Consider the following 18,263-nt stretch of genomic DNA (forward strand, 5'->3'; position numbering starts at 1 on the left):
CCGTGGTGAACAGACTCTTTGAAACGTTACGAAATCTTTTCTCAGAACCAAAAACAATCTGACGAGCACACGTGGAGAATCGCCTGGTACGGTAACAACATTTTCTCGCACCTTGAACGTAACAAGAAAACCAGTGCTGACATTATACAAATACACCACGTCATCATTCTGCATTCTGTACGTCAAAGTCCAAAATAATGACAACTGCTACAATTTTATCAACATCGTATTTACTGTAATGAAAAATGTATGCATCTTTATTCTTTAAAAAGTTCCACGATCGTGAGATTGTAATTATGTATCTTTTCATAGCACCTAACAAAATACTTTTAGTTGTTCTTTTATGTAATTTTGGCTTAGTTGTAATGTCTATTGGCGTTGTTTTGTTAGTTGTATTTCGTATAAAAGCAATAAATAGTATATGAATAAAAAAAATATTTATATGGAAATTGCTCATCTCTGTATTTGTAATTAAAGCACACTTACATACTTGTATATTATTGGATACTTATAAACATTAGGAGATAAACACAACACAACTATGCCTGTATGTTATGGGATTGCTACTATATGTATATTCATAAACTGGTTGCTCACCGATCCAGTGTCACTAATCACATAGATAGTGAATACCACTATAATTGTTTTAACATTGGTAATTCATTTCACTGTGTCTGTGTTCATATGAAGATTCATAGTGATTGTGCTACCTAACTTGAAAACATGTTGAGACTTGCACGTCTCTCCATACCACTGCAATTGTATTCACATGAGTATTTTACATCAATGCAATGGTATTCAGACGTAACAAACAATATAGCCAAAGTATAATGCCATAATGTGTTTTTTTACTGCTTTCAGCATAACACTAGCCAAGTATTTTCGTTGACAATAGCACTTTTGCCCATGCTAATAGAGATACCACGATCATAACTTTTTGCATGTGCATGCATTTCAAGTGAGGATGAATAATAACTCAGCCTATAATTACAGTTTATAATTTTTAATGAAAACAATACTACTTTTTTATTTTCCTATGGACTTGCTTCAATGACATCATTGACAAAATCAGGATCGTCAGAGTGCCAGCCGCACGTTTCCATATAATACTCATCTGTGCTGCTGATTAAACACTGTCTATCTTTAATAGTGACCTTTCCGGGGTCTGTCGATTTAAACTCAATGTATTCGGCGATGGGTGGGGGACATTCCTATATGTAAACAAAAACATTTATTTACAATATTAGACAGGAAAATGTTCAAGCACTATTGCAATCATATAGGTATCATACATGGAACGGGTGGCCCCTTAGATCTTACAGTAAATCATGCCCTGGTATTTCACAAAATGTTGAATATTGTTTGGTCTGAACTAATTATTTGTTATAACACGTGTCTCTACAGATTTCTGAAAGCTATTTATGACTTCTAAAATCGCGTTATGAAACAAAAAACATGGATGTTCCCGGAGATTGGTGAATGAGTGTTTATGTGCCGACATTTATCACAACTGTAATCAACAAATACTCACCACTATCTTACAAACAACTTGACTCCATACATCTCCAACAAAGCCCTCACATCGGTCACAAGTGTCAGTTGGTACCTTCACAGTTTCCTGGAAAACAATGCAATGGTTTATCTTACATACAAATGTAGAACAGAAAATATAATACAATAACGTTGTATTTGTTTCCATAGTGTTCCGCATGTAAGTTTTCTCGCTATCAGTAATTTATGCCTAGTATGATACCCCAAAGGATTCGCAGTACAGACATTTTTTGCAACGTATATTTAATAGGTATGTGAGAAAAGAAAGTGTGTTCTATGTCATACAAAACTTAAACGAGTTTTTTTTTACAATATCGACATCACTGTATATTATGTTGTCAATCATCAATATCGAACTCATGTAAGTAATACATCATGAAAGCTGGGTTGTCCCCTGCGCACGCGCGGGAATTGAGTCCCAAGCGACGATAACAACACACGCTACAAACGCAAAGGCTAATGGGTAGACGCTTGTTTGTAAACAATGATACGCTATGGCCATCTGACGCATGCACAGGTGACAACTCCCCTGCTTTAACGACCCACTTCTAAATTCAGAATAACGAATAAATATATCATACTATGTCGCTTTCGTCATAGGAATCAATTTGAGTCTCCAGTATAGAAATAAACTCGTAATGTTGTGTCCCGGGGACGAATGCTGCATTCCCTAGGTAATACGTTACGTTGAGCAAGGCTGTTTTCCCCTTTATGGCATTCTCAATATCTACAATGTCATCTGGACATGCGACGTTCTCGGTGCATACAGAATCCCAGACTCCATTGTCTAGCATGGTATCGGAACAATCCATGCATGTGCCATCAGCAGGGTGCCCAGGATGCTGGTGACCTTTTGATGTAACCACCAACATGATCAGACCCAAAAATAAGAGTGTTGGAAACATAGTATCTGTCGATAAATAGAAACGAAATATTGATGTATACAGATGAAAAGAAACGGGATTTGTAATAACTATTCCACCAATTATAATCATAACATAAGATTAAATATTAACATACTTCACATAAAACGTATAAATGGTCTTAACCACAGTCTCCAAATCATTTTGAGTAGGTAATACGGGGGATTTCGATAAAGCATGCCACTAAAATACATAACTTCGTGTAACCTAAACGTCAAAGACAAACCATGTTCAACATCATGTTTTCAAACCCTGTAAATGTTTCCCTGTACGATATTGTGATATACATTTATCGTTGTTGGCGATTGTCAATCAATCATTTTGCGACATTACTAAAATTATTAAATATGTTACTAACCGATCTAAGATTTCAATAAATAGCATGTTTTAAAATTTCAATTCAAATGTTTGCAGTCCCACATTTAGTATCAGAAGAGTAAACCCGTTCATGGAGCAATACAACGCCTAACATAAATTATGTAATTATTTCATTTTACATAATTTATTTCAATGAATCAGTAGCTGGTGGTTTGGTCAAACAGATACGTCGTTAAATAGCGATCACATATGTGACTCGAAATACATCAGTAATACACGTACTGTTTTTTGTTTCGGTGACTTTTATAGAGAAAAATATACTTAAACTATATACTCCACGATAACACAACGTAATCATATTTGCAAGAGCACAAACACTGATAAGCGCCTGTTAGACAAATTATTGCGTATTCCAAGTAAAATGATATTTAAAACTAATACAAAGATACACACAATTTCGATATTTGTGTACATTTAAGAAAAAATTCTCGTGTGTACAGCTAACATTTAAGCTGGCTATCGGTTTGTCCCAAACATAGAAACATAACTCAATCAGAAAACATCATATTTATCAATATTTCTTGAAATTAGTATAAGCGAACACTTCTTGGTAAGTTTATGAATCATTGCTTTCGAACAGTTTTTACCAATTTCTGCTTGAACAAAATTACATATTTTGAAAACGCTTCACATGTTTCTGAATAAGGTCGTTTACGCACGCATGATACGTCATCATTTGGTAGATAGCTAACCTATTTTTTCTCGTCCAACCCCGCGTATAGCAAATAAGCATAAAAACATGAGATCTAGAAAACTAGGCTACAAATTAAATTGAGTTGAAAATTACCATGCTAATTTAATATTGTACATAGATTATTCAATATTTGACAGTACTTAAAATACTGGGTCGAAAAATCCTAGAGATTATTCCAGGATGTTTTTGTGCGGAAAACTGACAGTTGTTGATGTCATTGACTCATTTTCCAGCATTTCGAGTCCCTACAAAATAAATACCAAAACGCATACATACACACATAAGACGCTTCATATAACATAAGAGGCCAAACCTGTAGCGTTGTTGTAGAGACTTTCAAAACGCCCAGTGTTGCGTATGTCTCCGAATACAACTACGATCCACACAGATATATTTATATATTTTTTTGTCTTTAATCTTTTAAGCTCTGCATCTTCCGCTGTCTAAAACGGTTTGTGCACTTTATTGCCAGTGTTACAAAAACATGTTGAGTAAAACTAGCATTTCTTCTTATTTATTAACATCAAATATTTCAAATATATAGTGACACTTTTATTAAATTGCAGGAAAATACATTGGATGATATTTTGATGACGTTATATTGGCTCTATCACTTACCAGCATAAATGTGTTTTTTTTATTTTGAAATGTAGCTGGCTTGGATGTCAGGTCAATCACGATGGGCCATTACAGCGACGATATCCATATATCATGCAACTCACTGATATTCAGACCAAGCTACTCAAACTATACTTAGTTCCGAGTCTGGTGTGTTCGTTTTTAGTCGCACTGGAAATAGTAAATCCTTATCTTATCATGCTTTACCGGCCTTGCGACCGTCGAGCGTGGTTAGAAGAGTAGGTGTTATATCTCAAAGCTCATGATGTCACTGCCTGGGGCTACTTACACATTAAGTAGTTAAGGGTGTGAAGCCCACCTCTCGTAAACCATACTCACTTCTTCTAAACTAAACCATTGATAAATGACCACTCACTTCTAAGCAAAATAACGTGAAATGACACACGTATTGCACTTCAATGCAAGTAGCCCCCGAATTCAACTCAATTCCCGCGCGTGCGCAGGTGACGCTCCTCCCGGAATAATTCTAGCATTCAATTTTAGCATTCAATTGCAAACTGTTTTATTACATAATATTAAAGCGGGGAGTTGTCACCTGCGCATGCGTCAGATGGTCATAGCGTGTCATTGATTACAAACAAGCGTCAGCCCATGAGCCGTTGCGTTTTAGCGTGTGTAGTTATCGTCGCTTGGGACTCAATTCCCGCGCGTGCGCAGGTGACGAGCCCCCCCCCCCGGAATAATTCTAGTCATATGTATAAGTTTCTCATTTACTTGAGCTCAAAAGACCATATTGATTAGATTTCATATGTAGTTGGATACCAGTTTTCCCGAAAACGAGACAGCGGACAGAAATGTCCGGGAGTGAGAGTTGATTTGATCGTTGTGCTTGCTGTATGTGTAACTTTGATACTTCATCGAAAAGCTAGGAAAGAACTGAGTTCAGAGTGTTGCATCCCACGGACGAGTTGTCGTACAAAGTTTATGTGAGAGTGCTTTTTACCCTTCTTAAGTGTATGGGGGCGCTGTTCACCCTTCTTGAGTATGCGAGGGCGCTGTTCACCCTTGAGTCTTATTTATATTTTCTTTAAATATTCATATTTCTACCTTTGAGATGCATTGTAAATTCTTTATTTTTATTATTAATTTCTGTATAGGATATGTAATGTATTATTTCAATGTATTTTGTAATTTTGAGAAAACTCTTCTTTTGCTGAGATCATGTGACATGACAGACTCCATCTTGTAAACTTCTGTTTACAAACACTTTTCTTTTGCTGTCTGCAATTTCATCCAGTTTGTAACCTTTATCAGTCTCTAGAAGTTTGAAAACCATTTGATGTTTTTTTTTTGGTAAGTTTAATCTCTGTAATTGAGGTTACTGAAGTTGTTATTTAAAATATTTTCGAAATTTTTATATTTTGTGTTGAACTGTATGCATATCGTTTATGACATTTCTGAATTGTACTTCTACTTTATATTAAATGTTACATCCCCTTCGGATATCATTGCTAAAGTTCTTGATATACATTTTTCTTGATAATCTTCTAAAATGTGTGCAATTGCATGTATTTGACATATAGAGCTCGAGCTGTGTGAATGGCGACCTGAAGCTGAGGAGAGCATTGTATTTCACGCAAATTAGAGTTGTACCAATTATATTGAAGCCTATGGAAAGGTGTTTCCAGCTTGATAGGACCAGACATATTTATACAGTCCAGACGGAAAGATCTATTTTATATGTGATGTACCGCATCTTATAAACATCATAAGAAATCTCCATGTAAGTGTCAATGTATTTTTGTTTTATGAAAAACAATACATGAAAAAAAACACTAAGTTTCAGTGTCACTATGGTGCTTCCTCTAATGTAGGAAAGTATATTCTATGTTGGTTACAGTGCATTATTAGTCATGCATTGAACAGTCATAAGTTCTCTTATTCTAACTTCTTAAACATAATGGAGGAAAGTCAAATGTGATTTGTATTCATGTGGCATCTATATTGTTTATTTTGTTTTCTACTGGAAAACATCTATGTTACTGTTCATTTGATAATTTTACCTGACAGTACCAACAAAGAGACATGAAATTGAAGTATTTGCTTGACTTGGTGGAAGAAGACATTGGAATTGCAGGTAATTCGTCGTCTTCCAAAGATCACATATGAACATATACACCTAAAGCCATCCCTAAGAATGCGAGCAAAGCTTGATGCACAGGTACAGTAATTAGTAATAAATTGTCATGAAGTATTCTTCTTTGCAGAGTGAACAAATACAGTTTTGTTGTATCACACATTTTGCTTAACAGAAATGTTCTCTTTCACTGCATAGTTTCAAGTTACTAGGAAAATGCATCATTGTAATAAATTTACATAACAATATACCTGTTTTAAAATGTCACGTAGTTATTTTAACTACAGGTTTTGAGCAGCAATGTGGCAAAGGCATTCCCAGCTAAAGGACGAAATGACACAAAGTTAACCGAGAAATGTGTATCCATGATAGATAATTTCTTCGACTGTATGAATGTCTCTAGACGCAGTCAACATCTGGGGTCAAGGAAAGATGCTCTGGCACCCTATGAACGTCGGGATGACTGGCGTTTTCAGGTAAAATTATAATTTGTAGAAAAAGTGTTCACAGTAAGTTGTTTCTTCCATTCTCACAAGAAAGCTCTGTGATATCATTACTCTCAAAAAGTATTATTAGTTTTGCTCCTTGATAAATGTTTATTAATATACAATCTCATTCAGAAATAAGAAATAATTATAAACGTACAAACGCTAATGTACCAACATGATAAAATTATTGCTGGGTTCAGATTACCAAAGGGATGATATAATTATAACATACCATGTTGTTTTTTTTCAGTGGCTAAATACATAGTTCCCTGGTTTTCTGGCAGAGTGGGCGACTTAGTGTTTGAATACACCTAATTTATCTATGAACGAAAAGCAAAACCCTTGAATGATTCAGAATTACAGGTCATATCCATTGATCACCACGATTGCCCATTTTCCGGAATTATGCAAATGGTTAAGAGCTACACTGCCATCCATATGTCTATACCGTGTGTTCTAGCTTGTATAAATAACCTCTTCAGCAATCCAGAGACGAGGCTTATACATAGGCAGCTTTATACATAAAATTTGAACGTGCATATTCAAGGCACCCCTGTTAGATTTTAGTGTGATGTATTACAGTGTGTGATGAAATAACAACTTAGTATTTTTTCTGGAGTTAAATCCTTTGTTGACTTGAGTAAAGAATTACTGGCAATTGATGTTGTGCAGTATCTTGTGAGTGAACGATTTACACAAGACCCATTGGAAGAGTATTTCGGCAAGCAGAGTGGATGTCTTGGCATGCACGAATGTTCAACGGCACTACAAGCTGCAAGTTCATCCCTGCTCTAGACTGCTCATGTATTTTCATGCTCTAAATTGCCATATGTTATTCTTGTCATGTTGTATATTTTAATTCCACATTTGTATTGGCAACGTGCGACAGGGGCGTGACTATGAGGATAACTTCCCCATTAATATTTCAAATTGTATTTGTTTGTTTTTTGCCCGAACCATCAATAGTGGAACGCGGCAATTTTTCAAACACGAGGGAAGTTGCTAACGACGTCTTAGGGGGATGGAAATGAAGTTGTCCGTTTGTAGTTGGCCTTCTCTGCATGTCTGAAGTTGTCTGTGCTCTGTTTATATTAATTAGAGAAGCTTAGTTTGTGTCAATTTTTTTATAATTTCCTCTGTTGAATGCTTGAAAAAACCTTGATATTTTTTTAGTTCAACAAATCTTATTGTACCACTCCAGAAAGTAAAATGATCACACCAATAATTTCAGAATTGATTGTTGGGTTAGTCATGAAGTTTTTTTTTTTTATCTGCGTAGTTTGGTGTGGCAGCCAAACTGGTTTTCTGTGTGTGCGTGGGGGGGTGGGGGGGGGGTGGCTAAAGTTGTAATTTTTTTGTGAATAGTACTACACATTAGTATCCCCTTAGTGATTGTACACATGTACCTCCGTAAATAAAGAAAGGGGGAATTGAAGAAAAAGTTATCTTTACTCTCAATTAACACACAATATGCTGTAGCAGTAATAATAATATTTTTGTTATTGCATCCTTAGAAGTTTCAAGATTTTATCAGTTGTGATAACAAAAAATATCTCAGTTACAAATAAAAGTATGTGAATAGCCACAGAACAGTAAATATAAAAAATACCACACTTTTTACGTTAAATCTATTACTGAGAAATATGCTTTTCAGGTTTTTCCCCCTTTATGTGACGCTTTATCACGTTTCTTTCATAAGAAATTGCTATGGTTAACATATCAACATACCTCTCTAAAACCCTTTAAATGAGAGAAGATGATACATCAGGTGTTGAAACAATTATATTCACTGATGCTTGCACCCCGAGTATGCATGTAGTGCTTAGCCAATTGCTCAACCCTTCGAGAAAAAAAACAGAAACACATCTTCATTGACTTCAAAAAACCCACTTTATTTTTTTTACCCAGATTTTCGTGAAGTCTAGAAATGATGATGGCTGATTATTTTGTCCATTTGTATCCATGGCTGAATCTGTTCTTTGGGTACATGGCATATAACCGTATCAATTTAGTCAGGATATATCCAACCAGATACGACAATACCGTCTTTCGAAAATGTTGTGGTGTTATCATCATTGCTTGTAGAACAATGTATTCCATTGGATTTGGTTTGTAACAAACACCTGATCAATTCTTCTAAAACTCAGTGATGAACAAGTCAATAGTTTGTACTGTGTCCCCTGACAGTTTGACAGTGTGAAACGACTTACAGAGCAAGTCCAAACCCATACTGGTATTAGATGTTAAATTTTGCTTTGATCAAAGTTCTACTGACCTCACTGCACTAGTAAATTAATGAACGATTTGTGAAGTCTGGTGATTCCATTGTAGAATGTCACTTACTTCAAGATTTCAAATAGTTGCCAAGAAATATAAACATTAGTATTTATTACGGTTAATTACTCAAATGTCAGGAGCATCATCTGCGTTTGTTTTGCTTATAGTTTTTGCAGCTTAGGGCCGACCATCAATGTACTCGACCAATAATTACGCCATTGTCAACTTTTGTAATTGTTTCTCAAAATACATATGTGTTCTGATTAAGACCTATAATCTAAAATGAACAAAAAAATAGAATTTTTGAAAACAAATTTTGGTAGGAAAATGGTGGCAATGAAAGGGTTGAGCCAAATTTCTAATGGTAGACTATAGCTAGATCTAATGTGTTCATATTAAAAATCACATAAAGCAATGTGCACAATGTAATTACTTTTTCAAGATCATTAAACATTGTTCTAAAATTACTAGTAGATGATCCACCCTATATTCATCTGCATGCACTGTAGCAAAAAACTAGTTTGATGGAAATCAATGACTCGAAGATTAAAAACAACAAAGCTACCTGTGAATATTGATGTACATTTGAGAAACATTTGTTCCTGTAATATTCCATTGGGCACCACTGTCAGTTTGTTTCCTCACATCAGCTGCAAGTATTGGTAGGATTATGGGAATAAGATTCAGTGTGCTGCATTTGACATGGATAAAATTACAGATTTACCCAGCAGCAGGTAGAAATTAATTGTAATGGAACTTGGTCAGTAGAGGTGCATGGACTTACTGCAGCAGAGTGTCCTCTTCTGGTTTCAATTCCGAGCATTTTGGGTGCTATCTCAGATGACCCACCTATCAAATAAAACAAAAGTCGTGACCCATCCCATCATTAAAAATGCTGCCCCCCTAAAAAAACAAAGAAACATGACAGTTCATGCTCTGACATGATTACAAAATGTATTATGTGTGCAGTGAACATATCATAGTTTGCCACAATTTTGACATTATTTTTAGTGTTTGCATTTAATAGATCTAACGATATTTTGCAAGATAATCTGAAAATAATTTTCCATGTTCTGCCCTTCTCCCAGACCTAGTTATGTGATAAGTACTCCTATGACTCTCTTCATCGCTTTTAGCTTCTGAATCATCACTATTGCTATTTTCACTACTGCTGTCTCCTTGGTTGCTTGAATCAGCCTCTGAACCACTATTACTCTCACTGTCACTCTCCTCATACCTGCTTGCACGGTGCATAGCCTGTCTCCACGTACCTGACTTCCTTTGTGATCGAGTAATACATATATTACTGCTATTTCAATATTTTCATTCTCAGAATCAGTATTTCCTATCTCATTGACAACAATGTCCTCTTCAGAGTTAAGTTCCTCACTTTCAGAAAAACTTTCAAGATGTTCACTCATTTGTTTTTTCTTCCTATCATCCTTTTCTGCTTTCCGTAGAACATCATATGTTCTTTTTTCCCCTGCTTTGTCAATTTATTGTGATCCAAATACTTATTGGATTCAAAGATGGTCAGTGTTTTCAACCTTCCTTTCATGATTATATCTAACCAGTTTTAATCCTTATAATCTCTCCTGTTTCTTCTGTTTTTGTTCTTGTCGATCATTGTTTCTAATCTGCTTCAATTTCTTTAAATTATCCAGGTGCTTTAAATAATTAACTACATGGATGTCTTCCACAAATGATGTAATCACATCAGTGTCATCCACTGTGAGCTCACTATTTTGAAATCGCCTAGTGTTATTGACTCTTGGTTGCCAGTCATCAAGTTGGCGTGGGTTCCCAGTAGCATAACAATTTGGTGTCTGGAATACATCCATATAATGAGATGGTCAGGAATTGGCTGTGGTATTCTTTTCTTTATAGGTCCAGTGAAAGGATGTGTTTTACAATATTCACATAAGTTGCCATGTTCTAAACATCCAATTTTCAAGTATTCAATATACAGTTCATCGACTTCAAAATGGCTTTCTATAAAATTAAAAATCTTTTCAATGTAGGTTGACCCAGGAACAGACTGCTTAGCTGCTGCACTACTACATTTAGTGTATTCACTGAGAATTAAAAGAATGTCTTCAGAAGCAAAAAAATTATGCTAGCTCAAAAGAAATTTAGACAAACTGGTGAGTAAGTTTGCACATTTCCCCAGTTTTGTGTGTACTGTATGTTCATACCCCATCACCAATAAAATCCAACTATGTTCGTAAAACAGTGTAATTAATCATAACTTGGCTAATGGGCACAAGACCCTTTATTATATTGGGTATAATAAGATATTGCATTAGAGGTGAAAAATAAAAATGTTGAAAATATGTTGTCGACCCTCAACCAATTAAGTGAATGAAGGCCAATGAAAAGAGCCCGTTTGGGATACATTTCAAGGAATGTTTTATTTGCGAACCAGGACAATTCACATATCATATTTATTTTTGATAAATTTCAAATGTGTACATTTATAAAATTGCTTGTTTGGTAAAATTGATTTTGTAAATTTTAATTGTATTTGAAATAAAATACGAGATATTCTGTTATGTTTATTAATATCCAGTCATGTAATGATTGATCCAGAAGAAACAATAAATTGGGTAGTTATCTTCTTATGTAAAATCAATTATTTTAATGATAAACTAATTGTCGTCTTGTTTTTATACTGTGGCTACAGTGTTGCCTTGGGGATGTACACCAAAACCAGTACCAGATGAGTTATGGAAACAAACCAATTGGTGGTATTCATCGCAAAAACAGGACAGAACAAAGTATTATAACTCTATACTGCCAAATATGTTTTCAGCAGCACATCCATTTCTGCTAAATAATTTTCATGATTATTTAATAAAGAGAGAGCTGATTGCTACCAACGTAAGCAAAAAATGGAATGTTGGGAGAAAAGCTTCACCTTTAATATGTCTGATAATGAAGCAGCATATGGAAAGTTTCTAACCTTATCAGTATCCTCCAAACCAGAGCACATTCCCCAATGCGAAAAAAAGGATCAGCATCTTGAAGTCAATGACGACGGAATTCGATGATGAGCGTGATGCACTGAAAAAGATCTACCAAAATATTTACGACACCAGTGGCAAAAATCTGAAGGTATGAGCAACGGAATAGAACCAATACACTGTTGATATGCTTGTCACTACAGAGAAAGTCCGAGAAGATACAGTCTTCATTAACAAAGCTGGGATCAACATTGACACGCGTGAAATCCTTACTTGTTGGTTAACTGATACCAGGAGTCCGATAATGCATGCAGACGAAAGAAGGGGGAAGCATTAAGCCAGAAAATGCTGCAGAAGAGAAGGAAATCTGTGTTGCTAAAGATAGTAAATAAAAGCAAAGCTGTAAAGTACTCACTTGATAAATGTTCTTATAAGATAGAAAAAGAAGATTTGAATCTAGGCGGTTTGAACTCTTTGAAAACTATTTTGGATTTAAAGTATCTTTCATATCCCATAGACCAGAATGCTTTACACCCAAAGCATAGTCTGTACATTTCAAAACAAAGAAAACTTTGATTTTTGCTTAAATTTGTGTTGGATTTTGGTATTTTACAGAGCAAAATGTGCATATTTAAAAGTTAAAAAGAAAAAAACTATTCATTTATTTTTTCATCATTTGTTTTAATTTATATATCAGCATTTTCAAAAATTTAACTTTTTTATTTGCTGAACAAAAACTGTCACAGCTCTTTGTACTAATTGCTGTGTTGTCTTAACATCTCCTGTTATAATTGGATAAATCCAGTAAATATCTTATACAATGATGACTTCAGACTTTAAATAAAATGATCTGATATCAGCAGCACATGGACTTGGGATAAGTATAATTAACAGTATAATTGGGGTTCAAGTCGCATTGCATAATCTGTTAGTTATTTGGTAACTTCAACCCCAAAATATTTACCCTATTTTTTCATCAAGAAATTTATAGACAATAAAGGTAATAGTTATTATTGAGAACACATTTGTATGATTAAGTTTTTTATCAAGAAATTTATAGACAATAAAGGTAATAGTTATTATTGAGAACACATTAGTATGATTAAGTTTTTTATCTTTTTTTTAATTTTTTTAAAATTCTGGAAAAACATGGTGACTGATCCACCGACACCCCTAGGCCGAAGTAGTTGGCCGAACTGTAAAAGGTCATCTCAGAGTCTTCAGCCTGCCATTTTCAATGATGCTAAAAGAGATTTTATCTCTTATGAAGGGGTGAATACCAAATCCAGAGAATCAAACACGTTAAATGTCATTTTTTGTCTGAATCAGATTGCTGTTTTGTATGTAGCCAGTACCGCTCCACACTGTTTATTTTATCCAAAAGGGCTAGGAGCAACAAAGAACCAAGTTTAGACAAAGGAGTGCCATCCCTTCATGATCAAATGCTGATTTGCGCTACATTCAGCTTGTATAAGCGGGTCAAAATATCTTCTACCTCATGAGAACACCTTACACGATTACACAGAATTTACTTCAGCAACTGATGAGTGTAATATAGATATTATACAGCGGATGAAGTTTGAATCCCTGCTAGATTTCAAAAAGAATGTCACATTAATATTTGACGATATGAAAATTAAAAGTGGCCTAATTTATCTTTACATCGACTTGTGACGACAGGACGTACATTGTGACGACCCTCACTATTTGCATAATTTATATATTGATATATATTAATAAAAGTGGGCACTCCCGATTCACTCTTGGTAATGGCTGGAAATGGTGTTTGTGAAAGTCTAAGATGAACTCAGAGATTTACAAACGTTGGTTTGAGGACCCTCTCGACTCTCAGTGTCAATAAGTGCAAGAATTTTTTTTTTGTCGCCTTGAAAACGAGAGTTGTGCTTTTCAGAAGGATTATTAGAGACAACGGCGCTGCTGGAAGAGGATTCCAATTAACCATTGCATAACCAGTTCCCTCAAACAGTTTATTTCTATTTGAGGAAATGTCATTTGTGCAATTCAAACCAGTCAATATTTGTATACAGCTGGGCCAAAAATCAATATGGCAACACTGATGTATGGGAATTGCAACTATTTAAAATAAATGTGTACGTTGCCAGGACAAACTATCGCATTTCGTTAAAAAAATAAGTAACAAATCACAAAATATGAAATTACTTGCCATGTTTTCCCATCTATAGAAACAGGCGTTGACATTTCAAGTTTTGTGGAAATGAATCACCATGTTTTGAGTAGTGTAATAAATAAAGAAAAACTGATACCTAATGTTTATTGTTCTCTGGCTATGTACAAGAACATGTAAAGATTAGTAAACAATTGTGTCGCTATAAAAAAGATAATTTTGAGAGAAAAATGAAGGATCTACAAAGGCTGTGGTACCAGAATGGGTTGATGAGATTATTTCTCACTTTAAAAACAGAACGTCTCAAGATGATAATAATACAAAAATAATAAATTAGAAAATGAAAATGTAATTTATTGTAATTATTACTATAAGTATTTGGTTATGAACACATCCTGTCATGAAAACCCTATGGTGTTCACTCGTAACTTCCTTCTTTACAAAAAAACTCAGGAAATCGTCAATTTGGACAACCCATACACGGATTTTTGCTCTTGAACATACAATGCATGGCACAATCACTGTTAATTATCAAATTTAAGATATATAGTTTGAAGTAAAATTTGGAACATAAACATATCAGATATATGGGTCCTGAAGCTGATGCTTGATTTCACATTTAAATTTGTTAACATAAAAATGTTTGATTATTAGGTACAAGAAGACTGAATGTCAAACGAGTACTTGTCCATAGTGAGAAATATTGCTCTGAAACAGAATTAATTAAAACAAAATGGCCACCAGTCGGCCATTTTAAATACGTCTGTGACATGATGTATAATGAATATATAAAATGTGAACATAATCAGTCAGAGATAAAGCCCTAGAACTGCATTTATTAAAACACAGTTGAAGGTGATCTTGGCCGTGGTTATATAATATTATTTCCTTTATCTTAGTTTGTTTCAATATGAATATGCATTGAATACAAACAGCAGTGGGAAAGAAATCTACACAATGTTCTTGATTGGTTTCACAAGAAAATAAGTGCCTAATTTGTGTAATTATTTTAGTATAAAAAACAAATGCCTCATCTCATTTAGACATGAATGGAATTGTAAAACGTGAAAGATAACAGAAAATCTTACCTTTACAAAATACTTGGGCAAAAACCGTCTTATCATATTGATTGTGTGACTACTGTATTATTTGAAAAGTTAACAAACCATGCATGGCACATTCCCCTTCAGTTATCAAATTCAAAGATATATAGTTTTGTTTATATTAAAATAGTTGGAACATAAAGATGTCAGAAGTATGGATCCAAAAGCTGACGCTTGATTATGTTTACTTAACATTACAATGATTGACATTCAGTCATCTTGTATCTGATCTAGAACAGCATTAATTAAAACAAAATAACAATCGGTCGGATAGTCAAACCGATACATCTTTTTATATCAATGATATGATGAATAAAATTTGAACATAATCAAAGCATGTAAGAACCACATTCATTAAAACAAAATGCCAGCCTGTTGTCCATTTTGAAACCCATTTGAAAAACAAAATGACGTACATCAAGGTCCCACAATGTCCAACGTGGTTTCAACGAAATCCATATGTAACAATCAAAGATTCGGTTCCGAAAGGCCAAAAAGGCTTGATTTTGATGATTTTTCAGCACAAAAATGGCCACCATTCAGCCATTTTGATTCAAATCATAACCAATATACATGTATATCTACAAAATAAATATACAAAATTTGAACATAATCACTCAAAGCATGTCAGAGATTGCACTAGAACCACATTCATTAAAACAAAATAGCCACTAGTAGGCCATTTTAAAACAATCTGAAAAACAAAATGACGTGTATCAAGGTCCTATAATGTGTGTACTAATTTTGTAATCGATCTGTAAACAGTTGAGATCCGGTTCCAGAATGCCAGAAATGCTTGATTTTGATGATTTTCAGCACAAAAATTGCCTCCATTCAGCCATCTTGAATCAGATCACAAAACAAATTGATGTGCACATGTATGAGTGAAGTCAGTACAGGAATTTCTAAGATATAGGTCCGGATGCTTGGACACATGGACATGCGCACAGAGGTCAATCCATAAGTTTTTGGACAAAACCTAAAAAAAACAAGTGCCACCATGTGATCAGTTCCACATATTGAGGAAGCTGGGATAATATTTAATGCATGCACACACACACACACACTTCATGTTTAGATATTAGGCTGGTTCCGAGGACCCTCTGCCTAATTCACATCGTTCATACCCACCATAGACTCCGGTCAGTCAAAATAACTATTTTGAACTGTAGGCATTAATCTGCGATTCAGCCAATGACAGAGAAATAAATCTAGGTCAGGGAAAGCCCCATGACCTCAAGATTTTCCGTCATGTGGCCTGGGCCATGAGGCACAGCCATATTGGCCTACTTGTCACTCTGCTTCCTTCGTTCCTTGCACCACGGACTAAGCCAACGCTATGGAAAAAGTGGGGTGGTTGGGAGGGGACCTGGAGTCTATGTGAATAGGCGGGTTCGGGAAACCCTCTGTCTAAATTCACTACGTTCAATTACCCACCATAGACTCCGGTCAGTCAAAATGACTATTTTGAACTGTAGGCAGAGTCAGACGCCGATATGTGGTGGGTTTCCGAGTAAACAGAAAGTGATGAAAAGGGTGTCCCAGTCCGGGATAATGCTCTCCAGTAATAGACTACCACCGAGTTAGGACCAATACAGGAAATAGTGTCTTACCTTGCCGAAGCAAAATCCAAAATGATGCCACGGTGATGGGGTTTGGTGTGCCCGGGAATGCTAGACCCCAAACCAAAATTCTTGGGTAACTAGCTTGAAATAAAAACCGAAACAGTTTGCATGAGGGCATAGGCCGAAAGCGAGACCTGGAAGTTCCAGGGAGTGCTGATGGTAGAAATAGCTGAGACTGACTTATCGCATATGTGCAGGGATCCCTGTGGTCATTCCGGCTGGGTCAGCAACCAAAGTCTGACCCGCTATGACGGGACCCATCCTAAAGGACCCTCCTCAATGGATTGAGTATCTCTTAGGTAGTAGTTGATAAAGATGTTCTGCGTTCTCCAAAAGCCTTCCTTCAGTATGTGCTCTAAGGGGGCACCTGACACCACTAGTGAGTTACCAATCGCACGTACCTCATGCGCCCGTACTTGGTGTCGCTTTAAACCCTGTATTAAAACCTCGAGCCTGGTCGCAGTGATCCACCTGGCCATGGAAGTCGGGGAGGTTGGTCTGTTCTGCTTACCCTGGCTATAACACATAAACCTGTGCTTGCCATGCCTCAACTCCTTAGTATGGCTTTCGTAGCAACTCTGCGCTCGAACCGGGCACAGAAGCAACTCCTGATCCTCCGGGTTGTGAATGTTGTCAGTTGAGGGGGTGACGATCAGTTATGGACTGCGTCCTGGGGATTACTTCCTGGCGAGAGCCCCAATTTGTGTCTTTATCACAACTTGATTGTTCACAAAGGCAACACACCCGTCCGAGAAGGACAGGGACCCTAGTTCAGCCCGATGCCTACCTGAGGCGAGGGTGAGTAGGAAGACTGTTTTCCACGTCAAAGGATTGAGTGGTGATTCAACAGTAAACAGTCCCTTAATCGTAGGACAACCAGCTAGCCTCATCCCCACAATGGTGGGTGAGAAAGCCAACAATCGCCAAAAGGACAAGTCCATTTCGTCCAAACAGAGGGATGGCATGGATCTCCCTTCCACTACACCAATCAGTGTACGCAAGTCATTTCAAGGCATAGGCTGTGTTGGTGGGATCCCTGTTCGCTCTGGCCAGGACGTTGGAAGCCCACTCAGAAAAATCTCAGTGAGTCAACTGAGCCTTGATGCGTGTAAGTGGTACACAGCTGGGCTCAAAGGCAATGCACTGTCAGGTTAGAACAGCAGATCCGGAAGCACCCCTGGTTTTTCGACTAACATTTCCAACAGTTGTTGAAACCAGATCTTGCTTGGTTTATTGGGCGCCACCCGCATCAAAGTGCAGATGCGCTCCTGTCGAAGTTTCTCTAGTACCCGGTGAATAGCGGGAAGGGAGGAAAGGCATACATGTCCATGTGGCTCCAGGGAGTCGACAAAGTGTCCCTGGCCCAGGCTCCTGGAGTTGGCAGGAGTATTGTGTACGT

At 36.2% G+C, this 18,263-nt stretch overlaps 1 protein-coding gene across 1 annotated transcript; it reads right to left on the reverse strand.

The window, feature by feature from the left end:
* Positions 1-987: 987 nt before the first annotated feature.
* Positions 988-3,935, reverse strand: LOC144353214 (uncharacterized). Its single transcript, XM_078009807.2, has 4 exons — positions 3,860-3,935; positions 2,133-2,461; positions 1,532-1,618; positions 988-1,211 (listed from the first exon to the last, which is right to left on the reverse strand). Exons 2-4 carry the CDS (start codon positions 2,454-2,456, stop codon positions 1,035-1,037), a joined length of 588 nt encoding a protein of 195 aa, XP_077865933.1. The 5' UTR covers positions 2,457-2,461; positions 3,860-3,935; the 3' UTR covers positions 988-1,034.
* Between the last annotated feature and the right edge of the window lie 14,328 nt (positions 3,936-18,263).

Source organism: Saccoglossus kowalevskii, chromosome 17, assembly GCF_978046115.1.
Source record: "Saccoglossus kowalevskii chromosome 17, keSacKowa6.1, whole genome shotgun sequence".
Lineage (NCBI taxonomy): Eukaryota > Metazoa > Hemichordata > Enteropneusta > Harrimaniidae > Saccoglossus > Saccoglossus kowalevskii.

What these genes read in the sequence shown, in the direction of transcription:
- LOC144353214 (XM_078009807.2), bottom strand. Translation starts at nt 2,456, where the DNA reads ATGTTTCCAACACTCTTATTTTTGGGTCTGATCATGTTGGTGGTTACA. An exon ending in CCTATGACGAAAGCGACATA is followed by an intron (nt 1,619 to 2,132) that starts GTATGATATATT and finishes ATTGTTTTCCAG; the next exon opens with GAAACTGTGAAGGTACCAAC. An exon ending in AAGTTGTTTGTAAGATAGTG is followed by an intron (nt 1,212 to 1,531) that starts GTGAGTATTTGT and finishes GTTTACATATAG; the next exon opens with GAATGTCCCCCACCCATCGC.